Source organism: Lonchura striata, chromosome 3 (assembly GCF_050655825.1).
Source record: "Lonchura striata isolate lonStrDom1 chromosome 3, ASM5065582v1, whole genome shotgun sequence".
In the NCBI taxonomy this organism is placed as follows: Eukaryota; Metazoa; Chordata; class Aves; order Passeriformes; family Estrildidae; genus Lonchura; species Lonchura striata.
This window is the reverse complement of record NC_140705.1, coordinates 4724408-4738062: the sequence shown is the minus strand read 5'-3', so window position 1 is coordinate 4738062 and position 13655 is coordinate 4724408. Positions and strand designations below refer to the sequence as shown.

Genomic DNA, 13655 nt, shown 5'->3' with positions numbered 1-13655 from the left:
TCCGTAGCTATATGTAACTATGTAACAGATAATGTTTTTTACTATCCGATTGAGGTAGGCTTCTGCAGCCTATTGTTTCAGACAACAGATATAAGTTGCGATGGAAGAGGAACGTCGGATTTGGTGTCTGTCCCCCATTTCCAATTATAGATGGATCATTACAGACAGAGAAGTACTGAGAATCCAGACATCTGCTCTTCACATGAATGCACTCACCTCCTAGAGAACAGCCTGCCATCATGCTCTGGAAACTGGTTGAAAATGTCAAGTATGAAGATATCTATGAGGTGAGTATATAATATGCATATGAGTAAGAGAGTATATGTATATTTAAATATACATCTAGCATATAGATACAGGCATGGCTATATAATGCATATATAGCTCTGCATATGCATCCAGGCAGAAATAGAGACATATACCAGCATACACGAATATAGAGATGGGAAACAGAGAGTAAATGCTTAAATGCTTATTTATTTGCATATTTGTATTCAGCATGACAAATCCTAAACTTTTTATTTTTTTTTTCATGGAAAAGCTGTTTGATGCGATTTAAAACATCAAAGAAATGATCTGGGGATTGGAATGAGGCAACTTAAAGGCAAGAGTTTGATTGTTTAGATCTCCAATTATATATAATTCGATTAAATATGGACAAATGTTGAGGAAAATTTTTAAAAGAGAGAAAAAACAGAAAAGAAACACAATCCGGTATTCAGGGACTGGATGCATTTCTTTCTTTTATTTTTTATTTTGCAATTCCATGCTCAGATCAACCCGAATATGGATTTTTTATTATTATTATTGTTTTTTCTTGTTTTCACAACCGGATAAGTTTTTTTACGATTTTTTAATACCTCTACACCAAGAGATAAGATGTGCATGTGTACATATACTGGCATTAATTAAGCGGCACATACATTCTTGTGCGTGTGTGAGTTCACACACCCGAACCGATCCAGTCAGAGGCAGCTTCGCGTAGTCCGCGGACACGAAAAGTTGTGAGCTTTATCCAGACCTTATTTTCGAGGTCAAAAAGCAAACCAAAGGGGGAGAAAAAAAATCACAGCTCAAACACTGCGAAACCTTTCTTAATTTTGCACGGTTTCCTGAGCCGGATCTTTCCCAAACGGGCTCTGCGAATTTATTCCCTGTAAGTGAAACCGGCGTGCGGGATTTTCTCAGAAACGAGGGGAGGAAAAAAAAAGAAAAGAAAAAACCTGAAATGATGAGTGAGGATGGCGCTCTACAAAATAATATTTTTTTTCTATTGTTTTTATTTTTCAATTGAGTGGGAGGCGTTTGCGCGGCGATCATGGGGGAGATTTTCAGAAGGGCGCAATCCGCGGGAGCTGCTCCGAGGGGAGGCGGCCGGGCAGGGACCGGGGACCGGGAAGGGGCCGGGACAAGGAAGGGACCGGGGACAGGACCAGGGCTGGGGATGGACTGGGCGCTGAGCAGGGACCGGGGACCGAGCAGGGGCTGGTCAGGGACGTGGCAGGGTCTAGGAGTGGGCTGGGGATTGAGCAGCGACGGGGCAGGGAGCGGGGACTGAGCAGAGCCGGGAAAGGACTGAGCACTGAGCAGGGACCGGAGACAGGGCAGGGACTGAAAGCGGGCAGGAGCCGGGGGGGACCGGGCAAGGACCGCGTACCGGGGAGAGAAGGGATACCGAGCGAGGGGCTGGCTGCTGGGCAGGGCCCGGGGGTCGGGCAGGGGCTGGGTACGGGGAAGCGGACGGGCAGGAGCCGGGCAGGGCTGCGGATCGGGAAGCGGCCGGAGCCGCCGGGGAAGCGCCGTCGGGGCCGCCCCGTCCCCAGCCCCGCCGCGCCGCCCGCACCCTGCCCTGCGGGAGCGCCCTGGCACTTACAGAGGGAAAACTGCCGGGAAAAGCGCAGGAAGAGACCGAGGGAAGGTCCAGCTCCGGCTGCTGCCGGCCGGAGAAAGGACGGGATGGAGGGAAGCGGGGAGGGGACCCGCCGGCCGCACGGGAGAAATGTCTCCACTGCCAAAAGCTGTCGTCAGGCTGATTATCATCGGCAAAAGCCAGCGTTTGCAGAAGGAGCAGAGAATGAGCGCACACACGTGTGTGTGTGTGTGTGTGTGCGTGTGTGTGTGTGTGTGTGTGCGTGTCCCCGCGTGTCCCCAGCCCGCTAAGCCCTCGCTGCTTTTCCCTCCCCATCTCCCGGCACAGCCCGGCCATTGTCTCTGCCCGCAGCAGCAGGCGACAAAACATCTCCCGTCCCTGCTGCCGAGGGATGAGGGCTTTTTTTCCACCCTGCTTTCGATGGGGGGTTTTAAGGCGCTGTGGATTTACGGACACCCACGTTTGCAGATTGCCGTGGGAGACAAGAGTTGGGGGAGCGGCTGGGTGGGATTTGGCTGCGGGCAGGGTCTATCCTAACTTGGGGATGCGCTCCAGGGCATTTTGTAACGTGTAGCCTCGCCAAAGAAAGAAAAAAAATTTGGTTTTTTTTTTTTTTTTTTTTTAAGAGCTGAAACCCTCTAGATTTACGTTTAAAAATATTTTTCTCTCTTCTTTCCGATTTATAATTAACAGCACCATAGTAGAGGCGTCTCAGCCACTTAAACTGAATCTGTTCTTAAAACAAAAGTGTGTGTGTGTGCGTGTGCGTGCAGGGGGGGCAGCTCTGGGAAGTGTGAGTCTATTTAGGAAGGAACGTAAGTTGAACTTTAACAGAAATGGCAGACAGTCCAGTTGAACGGGTTCCTGCAACATCAAAAAGGTTTTATATCGCCCCTGGCTTTGCCTCAAAACTATAAATTTACTATCCTATAAAATTTGCTCCATGCATTTTACTTTTGGGTGGAAATCGGGAGATATTTAGACGTTTTGGGCTTTTTTTTTCATATCGGGCGGTAGAAAGATGATTCAGACAAAAATAACAAAAAAAAAACAAACAAACAAAAAAAAGTGGAGCCAAACAATGCAGATTCAAGTATTTATTTGGCTATTGAGAATAAATACGATCTGTAACACGCACCAGAAAGACTTAATCTTCACTGTAAATAGACATATGTTATAGTGACTGCACGTTTCTTCTTCTATTCCTTTAAAAATAATTTTTTTAAAAGCCTCTTTTTTCTTCATTATTTGCTTAAAATCCCCAAGAACAAAAGCACCAAAGGCAATCAATTCCTCGCATCAGGAATGTAAAATTAGATGTATATTAAAACGGAAAAGAAATATACTTCTTCTTCTTCTTTTTCTTCTTCTTCTTCTTCTTTCTTCTTCTTCTTCGCCTCAAGAATTGCTTCATCTCGCTTCCTTGCTCCATCTCAGCAGTGTCTACTTTCCACATCTTCCTCCGCTCGAGTTAATTGAAGTTCTGCCTCTTCCTCGCTAAACTTTTTCCCCCCTCTCCCTCTCCCCAAACTCTGCCTCTGCCAGCCCCCCTCGTCTGATTACATCTAGTAATTCTCCACTGAATGAACGTCATTTACAATAGTAGGGGAGCTCTCGAGCTGGCTGCCAGCTTCACGCTCCATTTGGTCCTGCATTCTCCCTTTAAAGTAGTCGTGTAATATTAATAGTCATGAATATCAATTATTATGAGGCGGTGTAGAGAAGGAAAGGGAGGAAGGGGTAGCGGAGCAGTCTGAGCCTAGCCTTGGGTTGAAGAGGATTGTATTTGGGAGCTCAAAGGCAAAAAAAAAAAAAAACAAGAAAAAAAGAAACCAAAAAACAAAACAAAAAAAAAAAAAACAAAAAAAAAAAAAAAGGAGGAAAAACCCCGAGAGGGAGGGGTAAATCATAAATGTAGATAGAGGTTTCCAGGCTCGGTTTTGGGGGCACTGGTCTTTTTTTTTTTTTTTTCTTTTTTTAAACCTTTTTTTTTTTTTTTGATGGATAGACTTCGAAATATCTCAAGCTGTTCTCCTGTGTCCAACACGTCCCTTTGCAGATCTCCTTGATATTTTTCCCTCCAATTGTTAGTATTATCACCATTATTTTATTTTTAGCTATTACAAGACTTTTTTTATTTCCAGATGTTAGTCCACACCTATTCCGCCATGGTGAGTTTGGATCCATGTTGTACTAGAATTGCATGTTCTCTCTCTCTCTCTCGATCTGTTGTGTCTCTCTCTCCCTCTCTCTGTCTTTTTAAACGCCTTTGGCTTGGTAATTTAGCACAATAATTGGAGGAGGCTTGCAGCTGCTTCTCCCTTTTTGCATTGTGTGTTCCCGATTTGAGCTAGGGGAGTCTGGGGGGGGAGAGCAGGGGGAAAAAGAACTTTTTTTCCTTGTTGTTTTTCTTTTTCTTTTTTTTTTTTTTTTTTTATGCCATGTGTGCCATTGCTTGTGGGGGTTTGAACTACACTTTGTGGAATAGATATTTTTCTTGTTTACTTTAACCTCACAGCTTCAGTGCGTTGGAGTTGGACAAAACTCCTCTCCCACCTTTTCTCTGAAGCCTCCACACACTCCCCCCACCCCCTGTCCCCCCCACACACCCCAAAGACTTTTCATTACAATTAACCCCCACCCCATTCTCCGGAATATAATATTGGAAAAGGAAACAAAAGGCACTGGAAGTTGCTGCAGATATCATAGCGCCTGGATTTGTTCAATACCGATGTTTCATTTTTATTTTATTTGATTTTTTTTTAATTTATTTTTAAGGTGTAGACTCCCTTTAAGCAAAGAGTCCCTGTAATTTTTATTTTGGCTTTTTTTTTATTTATTTTTTCTTTTTTTCTTTTTTCCCAAGTCCTTTTTCACACAACTTCTCACCTCGGAGTCTTCCGAGAAGTGCAACTTTCTTTTTGGGCTTTTCCACGTGAAAATGGGTTGGTGATTTTGAGTTACAGGACTTGAGCAGAGGGAATAAACAGGTCTTGGGAAACTTTAGGCAGAAGAAGGGGTGATCTGTCTGGATAGACGGGTGGTTTGGTGCTCATAATTTTTTAATATTTTGTTTTTTCCCCTTTGGTTTGATTTGAGGGGGCTGTGGATTGGGAATTATATTACTGGTCTGAAATTGCAGATCGTACATGTATTTGGAGCACTACTCCTACATTTTTAATTATGACATTTAGCAATTCTCCCTCACGCCCCCTCCCCTTCCTCCTCCTTGATAGTTCCTGGGAATAGACACGACGTGGGTGCAAAACATTGGAACGTTTCTAATAAGTGGAGGGAGAAGGGGGCACATCTGAATTCCACTTTCCAGCTATTTACATCCTATTTTATTTTATTTAGCTTCGGGGGTGGGTTTGTGCTCTGTTTGATTTTTTCGTGGGGTTTTTTTTATTGTTGTTGTTGTTTTTAGTTTTGGTTGTTGTTGTTGTTTTGTTTTGTTTTTTTTTTTCTAAAAAAGATCCTCTTTTTTGTTGTCGTTTGTATGTCATTCCGCTTGTAGGACCGGCATGATGGAGTGCCCAGCCACAGTTCCAGGCTGTCCCAGCTGGGATCCGTCTCGCAGGGACCCTACTCCAGCGCTCCTCCGCTCTCTCACACCCCATCCTCGGATTTCCAGCCGCCTTATTTCCCACCCCCCTACCAGCCTCTTCCTTACCACCAAAGCCAGGACCCTTACTCCCATGTCAATGACCCCTACTCCCTGAACCCCTTGCACCAGCCCCAGCAGCACCCCTGGGGACAGAGGCAGAGGCAAGAGGTGGGATCAGAAACCGGGTCACTGCTGCCGCAGCCTCGGGCCGCCCTGCCCCAGCTCTCGGGACTGGACCCCAGGCGGGACTACCACTCAGTACGGAGGCCAGATGTCCTCCTGCACTCAGCTCACCATGGCCTTGACTCCGGCATGGGGGACAGCCTTTCTCTGCATGGCATCGGACACCCAGGGATGGAGGAGGTCCAGGTAAGGCACCGCGTTTCTTTCTGCTGGGCAGTGCGGCTGCAGCCCCCGTCCCTGGGTTAGGAATGGTCACTGAGGGATTTTCAGCAATATTGCTGTGGGTTGCCATTCTTTTTCCACACCTCGTTTGCAACTTTGTGGTACTCCCCCTCCTTCTCCCTCTATTCTTCTATTTTTTTTTTAATAAGAGAATTTATGTCCTCACTGTCACGCACAGGCTCTGCTTTATAAACCCTCCCCTACATGGCAAAGCAGCAAAGTGCAGGGGGAAGGCAGACATGCTGCTCTAAATATTCCACGTGTTTCAAAAGCTGGCAGAGTTCAAGCTTGGCTTTTCAAATTCCAGTTATTTCCCATGCAATCTCATCTTCCACTCCCCTCCACCCTCCCCCTCCTCCCCCCAACCAATTTCCTGCCGTTCAGAGATTTTGATTAAACTGTCGAATTACTACATTTTTTTATCCGGGAGGGAGGGAAATTATAAACAAAACCCAAATCAAAAGCAATAACTGGTGATCAGGAGCAAGTTCCTTGTCCGTCCCCCCACCCTTTCATTTGTTACGTGTGCTTGGTAAGGCAGCGCTGATTTTAAATAGTTTCATTCCCTCTTTTGGATAACAAAGGAGTTTCGCCGGGCTCAAAGCACATTATTTAGCAGGTTTCTTCCATCCCACGCGAAACTCATCATCACGTGTTATTCCCTAAAAACAGAAGGACCCTTTAACAGCTTCGCTGCTGGGGCGGTCTGCACCTTGCTGGAGCAGGGCATGGCCAGCCCGTGGGGACCCCCGAGGCGGGGCTGGAGCCTCCAGGGTCCAAGTCCTGTCTCAGGCTCTCCTAATCGGGATTTTGGGGGTTCCCTCCATGCGTTTTTATATATTCTTTCTACAAAATCTCTTTATCATATATCATATCTGTATATGCATTTAGTCTTGGGATAGATAAAGGTATGGACCACTGAATGAAATAACGACTTCAAAGCTACAGAAAGGGAAAAAGAAAGGGGGAAAGAGGAGCTGGAGAGATAAAAAATAGCCGTGAAAATGGATGCTGGTGAACAGGAGAGGAATCAGCGTCAGGAAAGCGAAGGGGATGCATTGCTTTGGCTTGAGGCTTGTCTTAGGGCTGCACGGGGAAATCCCCAGATTTGCTGGGGCGAAATGTTTTAGAAAACGGAAGGTTTTGCTGTCTGTATATGCTCCTGCCTCCGAGCCCAGTGACCGTCGGGTCGCTGCTTCCTGCGGGTTTCCGAGGTGGCTTTGAGACCTGGGGGCAGCCCCTGGGCGCCGCGGGTGCGATGCGCAGGTCTCGTCTCGCATTCCTGGCTCAGACAAAGTGGTTTGCAAGTCAAGGCGAGTTTTACCTCTGTGAATGCAGAAAGCAGATCGCTCTCCTCCTTCCTCTCTGCAGCCGATAGGCGTTACGTACTGTTTGTGCCTGGATATTTACACTTTCCCCAAAGAATAGCCGGTAATTGTTGTGAGAAATTGTTGTGAGAATTGTGCTTTTGTGAGAAAGAGAGTAAAACAGAGGAGAGGGAAGGAAAGGAAAGATATAAAAAGAAGAAAAAGATAACATGCAGAAATGACGAAAGGAGAGAGGAAAGAAGATAGAGAGGGAAAGGAGGGGAAGGATAGGGAAAGAGAGAAAGACATAAAGAAAAGGGAGAGAAGAAATAATAGGAAATAAGAAGCTCAAATAAAGCAGTTCTCCATCCGTTTCCCCATAAAACATCCCTTCTGCGGGAAGGGCACTGCACTGGTGGAAAGTGCCTCCCCCCGATGCTCTGAGAGCATCGGGACCACCCGCGACCACCCGCGACCTGCTCGCCGGGGCTGGCGGGGCCAGGGTGGGTGCGATGGGACGAGGATAGGATGGGACAGACGAGGCTGCAGACCTGCAGGGCTGGGGGTCTTGGATTGGGGTACTGAGACAGCAGGAAATTAAACAGGCCCTTCATTTCTGAAAGTTTGTTCCCAGGTTGGTGGAGGAGGGGAAGGGGGAGAGGAGGGTATCCCAAGGAGAAACACGTGAAGGAAGAGGTGTCCAACTGCAAGTTAACGCAGGCAGGAGGGAAAGCAGCCCAGAACTCGCTGCTGCCACTCAGCATTTTCTATTCTTGTCCCTCCATAGTGACAGACGAAGTTAGGCACTTTTCCATCTTGATATTTAACATGGATTTATTGTAGATTCGAGGAACCTTTTCTAGCAAGGAGAATTTTTATTCAGGCGACGTATACTCATTATCCACCATCACTACCATATAATTTTCAGGAAGGGTTTCAAATACTGGGTTTTTCTTATTTCATTAGTCCAAAAAGTTGAACGGATATCTAGATGTGCACTTGGCTAAAGATGTTTCTCTTTGCTGTAGCTTATGCATGTCTGATCAAATATGTGCCATGAGAATGGGCTGGGCTGAGGAGAAAGAGACAGAGAAAGAGAGTGCGTGACAGCAAGAAACAGTGGTTATTTTATAAACACCAAATCCAGCCCATGTGTGAGCCATTGTCCAGGGCTAGAATTAAGTGATTGTAACACGATAGCGCTCTGTTATTGTAAACAGGACACACTGTATTGCTATTGCTGCCCCTCTCGAGAGGAATTTTCAATCCGCGATTTACAACCTTCAGACCGAGAACAGAGAAGCCAAGACCTACTCATTGAGCAAAAATTTGCATCATCTAATAGGGACTCTGGAAAAAATCCACCATTGCACTCCCAGATATTTTTCCCACCGGCTGGGTTAAAGTAGGATTACAGTAATAAAGGATTCGGTGAAGGAAAAATGGAGGGGAAATTCAGATTCTGTAGGTTCTTTGACGGAAAAAAATAGAGCTCAGTTTTTAAGGTTTTCACTCAGACCTATCCACAGAAGTTGAATAAGGTGGTTAAAGGTAGTACTTAGGAAGCTTCATGCTATCAGATTATTGGAGGAGGGAAGGGAGGGGAATCTTCCTCTCCAGATTTTCCAAGTATATCTGGAAACTCATCACCTTTCCCCTCCCTGCACACACACCTCCGCTCCTCCTCCTCCTCCTCACTCACGCTGCTACTACGTACCAGCTAGAGACACGGAAAGTTAAGTTGCACCAAAACACCCAAGTCTCTTATAAAGTAACCCCTGGTATCACTTTTAACTAAAGAAGTCTAGTAATTAAAAGTCTGAGTTGTTTTTCCACGTTTCCGCATGCAGTCCTAATTAAATCTTTACGATCCTCTCTGTGACTATTAACTGCCAGCATGCTGAGCGAATATCCTGTACAAAAACCCAGCAGGAGGGCGTAATTAGATAGAAAATCAGACAGGAGTCTTCTCATTAACTACAACAACTAACCCACGTTGCTGATGGAGCGAGCTGAGTGCACGCACAGGCATAAAGGGTGCGGGCAACCATCGGCTCCAGAGGTAAGGTGAGATAAGGAGGAAAGATGAGGAAAAAAGAAAAAAAGAAAAAGGGAAGGTGATGTTTCACGTTTACCTCCACTTCTGTGCCATCGAGGTGCACCACGCTGCACTCCAGCAGGCTGCAGGATTTGCTCATCATCCCTCGTTGGGAGCTGCTCAGGGAAAGGAGGGAAGACTTTGTAATTTTATTTTGTGCCCTTTAGGTATGTAGTCTATTGATTATGAGAGAGAGACACAGCCATGCCCAAACACAGCACATAAGGCACTACTCCGTGTGTTCTCTCGTTTGAGGGTGGATTCAAGGAAAATGAAAGGAAAGCTCTCATAGAAAATATTGTTCCATTGTATTTTGGGGGAGATGCAATTTTCTCCTAAACCACATTCCATCTCCGCTGAGCACAGAGACGGAGATAAGGGCCGTATCCGAATAAGCTCAGCTTCTCGGCATAGCAAAGATAAAGTTAAAATCATGGTGAAGTAAATCATTGCTTTGCTGTAAAGGTGCTTTGCTTATCAAGAAAAAACGTGACAACTCCCCAGATATGCAATAACACTGAAAAAACCAAACTCTTTAGTAAAAGTAACGGGGAAAATAAAATAATAAAGCCAAGAAACCCAGAAGTCCCCCTTCATCTCAGAATTTACCCTAAAATGAAACCTATCAGAATTCTGCTATAAATTGTTCTTATGACCCCTTTTTTTTTTTTTTTTTTTTTTTTTTTTTTTCCCGAACATGGCTTTACTGTGCCAAACGCAGATTCAGCAGTAATTTTGGTTTATTGGGGGGGGGGGGGGGGGGGGGTGTTTGTGTATCCCACTTTCATTTTGAGAAACGAAACCCAACATTTGCTGTGTCCCCTGTGCCCGTCTTTGTTCTCTTCCCTGCTAAAGAAGTTAATGCCATAATAACAGGTGTGCTCCTCGGCAGGCTGGAAAAGAAAGGGAAAAAAATGGGGGAAACAAGGCTTTGAAATTCGGAGACTTTTTTTTCCTAGGCAATCAATTTGATGGTTCATACTTTTGATAATGTGTATTCCTGCTCCTCCCTCCCCGTCCCCACTCATTCCGGACGTGGAAGCAACCTCGGGAGCTGTAAATCTCTTTCTGCTCGTCCCCTGTACAATGTGGGCGTTGCACTGTGCTTCGAAAGGCTCATGCTTTAATTAAAAGTCCATAATGTAAACTATGATATATAAAAAGTAAATGGCCCTTGAATTAGTAAGATGTAGCAGGGTTAAACAAACAAACAAACAAACAAAACCCCAACAAAACAGAAAAAGGAGGAGGGGGAGGAAAGGGGAGGGAGCATTTAAGTTGTCCTTAATCGTGTTCATTTATGTGATGCAATAGATCTTGCAGATGTTGCCAAATTGCCACATTTTCAAAGGAAGAAATATAAAGCTTTATGGAATGCAAAGAAGTCTATGTGATATCTATGTTTTATAAGATAACAAAACCAGTATTGCACCACATATGCTTCACACCTCCTTTTGTTTTATTAGAAGACTATGTAATTTGTAAGAATTTAATTTCCTTGTCGATTGGGGGAAATAATAGTAACAATAATAATAATAATAACAATAATAAAAAAATCCCTCCTCATCTAGTGAATTAATATACATGGAAATAACAGGGACTCCAGTTTGGAATGACATGATTTATGTACGTGATTCTTTAATATCCAGTCAATTTGAATAGTGATGTTTTTATATCCACAGTCAGTTGAAGATGCCAATAACAGCGGTATGAACTTATTGGACCAGTCTGTCATTAAAAAAGGTATGGATTATTCCAACAAGCTAGACAAACTTTTACTGTGTAGCGATATCTTCATGATATATTTTGACTTTGGGGCAATGAATTTCTCCGGGAAGCAGGCACCCATGGCAGCAAGATGAATAGTTGATTGGACCAGCAGATAGAGCGAAGGGATAAGACATGAGAAAGGAAAAGTTTCTATCCCCGCCTCCCCGCCCTTCCAAGGGTTTAATTACACGAATGGTCTCTAATGGGACACCCGGTGCTCCAGTGCCTTCCACCGCCCCCCTTCCCTCCCCTTCTCCCCCCGATGGTCTTCGGTGGGGACCCCTTGGCTTTTAATGGGGAAGGGGTTGATTCCCTTTGGGGCTTAAATGCATTTCCCAGGCGAATCAAACGCGGAGAGGAGAGAAAGAGATGCCCATGGAAAGGCAGACAGCCCCCTTCCCGCTCCCCCCAAGATCCCCCCTTCCCCCAAGGTTCCCCCCTTCCCCATTCCCATTTTTTACATCTTTCTACATATGCGCCCATGATTTAGTGTAACTGCAGAATCACCCCATACTGTTAAAGCGAATGTGATATTAACAAATGTTTGCAGTCTCTTGTACAGCTGTAAGCAAAATAATTAACTAATTAAACTAATTAAATGTAATTACAATAACTCATTTTGGGCGTATTGCAGCTGCTTAATTTTTTTACATTTCTCTGACAGTCACTCGAAGATGCTTGGCGATTAGTGTTGTGTTATGCTGGTAGACATTAAACAGCTCACACGCTGCAAATGGAGGGAAAGCTATCTTTAATTATCTAAGGAGTTTCTATTTCTAGATTCAATTTTAAGTACCAGAGATGAGGTTTAAAAACGCTGTCCCTTATGCTTACTATCAACGGCACTTATCTCCAGGACCTTGTTATTTGTCAAATGCGCACAAATAGTTTAACAGTGAAGATTTTCTAGGATGTAAAGCAAAATAAGAGGGAGGGGTTTTATCTAAAATGTGTTGAAGACAGCATGAGGTCTTTCCGTGTATTTATTGTTTGTTTTGTTGCTGGTTGTTTGCGGTTTTGGCTTTTTTTATTTTTTTTTTTTTTATTTAATTATTCATGTATGATCTCTCTTTCACACACAAGATCAAGGTCTGGTTATTTGAGCGAGGACTAATGAAAATTTGGAGACCATTTGACAGCACCATTTATGACTATTGCTTGAAAGGTCGAAGGGTTTTGGTTTTTGTTTTTTGTTTGTTTTTTTTTTTAAGAAATAGAAAGTTACTTAACTTTAAAAAGGAAAAAAAAAGGCTTGTATGTTTCTGCTGTTTTGGTTCAGTTTGAATGTTTGGTGGGGTTTATACTCAAGGTCTGTAACCTGACGGTTTCTGGTTGTATTTTTAACTTTTTTTTCCTCACTCTCCTCCCTCTTCCCCACCCCCACTTGACACCTCATACACTCCCTCTTGGGTGCATTTGATTAATTGGCACTTGATTTGTGGTCGAGAGACTCCTTTCTAAGGTTGTTCCATGATGGTCTTTCGCAGAATACACAATCCAAAACACTCTTTTTTTTTTTTTTTTTTTTTTTTTTTTTTTTTTTTTTTTTTTCTCCTTTAACACGCATCACGCCTGTGTCTCTCCCTCCTTCAGCTGACGAGGACAGCGGAGACATTCCATGTGCGTGCTGGGTGGTGCAATCAGACAGCGAGTAGCACTAGAATGTGAATGCCTGCAATTATTACGTATTAGGTAGAGGTTTTTATATGCATTAGGCATATATTTAGGTGTGCTTCGTGTGTGGGGGCATTGCAGCGGCCCCAGCTGGAGCAGCTGCTGCCTGAAGAGACCCAGTCCCATCTAGGTGGGATTACTGGTGCCTATTTGCAGCCAGAAAAGATACTCTGAGTTAACACATGATGAACAGGAGACACATGCTCTTTGGAAATAAGGTTACTGAGAAAGAGCCTGAGATGCATTTACAACTGTTTCAAAGTCATTGTAGTAGCGTTTTCTTCCTTAGAAGCAAGGCTGAGGTCAAAGAAACTTTCCAGCATAAAAGAATGCTGTATTATTTTTCAATTTTTTTAAATTTTTTTAATTCTTAATTTTTAACTTTTTTTTTCCACAGCATGTTTCTTGCGTGCAGAGGAAGATAAATGGGTAATAAATAGCAGGTCACATTTGTGGCAGTCAATATTTAATCAGGACGAGGGAAGGAGCAACATAGCATTCAGTATCAATTTTGCTTTGTTCCCTGCAGTTTGTAGCTCTGAGGGTGTACTTTGAAACAAGAACAAGTTATTTAAACTCTGTGAGTCGTTCTTGCAGGTGGCACAGATAGACAGACATACAGGTATTGACAGATTTTTTTGCATTGGAATGCTCGTATTTGGTAGACGAGGGTTGCAGGGGGTCTGCTTCACCCAGCCCTGGTTCAGTGCCTAAAATTATTCATTGCAAAGTAGTGGGGAAAGTATGATGGGGACTTGAAGCCTAAACTTAATTATATCACCCAGGCTGCGTCTCTTCCTTTATGACCTCTGAGGCCTGCAGAGGGAATTATCTCTCTATGCAAAAGGTTTGCCAAAATATTAAGGAAATTATATAGGGATTCATAACGGCTATTGATTTATCTCACCTATCGATCCCACACAA

At 44.1% G+C, this 13655-nt stretch overlaps 1 protein-coding gene across 5 annotated transcripts in view; it reads left to right on the top strand.

Annotated features, from left to right (window-relative positions):
• The first annotated feature begins 76 nt into the window (after positions 1–76).
• Positions 77–13655, top strand: part of TFAP2B (transcription factor AP-2 beta) — a 33467-nt gene continuing 19888 nt past the window's right edge. For 2 of the 5 annotated variants that reach the window (XM_077782471.2, XM_085574418.1), the window contains exons 1-3: positions 77–287; positions 5388–5846; positions 10970–11030. In XM_077782471.2, coding sequence (XP_077638597.1) covers positions 207–287; positions 5388–5846; positions 10970–11030 — 601 coding nt within the window. In that variant the 5' untranslated portion in view covers positions 77–206. Of the gene's footprint in view, positions 288–3847; positions 4042–5387; positions 5847–10969; positions 11031–13655 lie in introns of those variants that run through there. The other 3 variants (XM_085574417.1, XM_085574419.1, XM_085574416.1) reach the window with 2 other exon arrangements.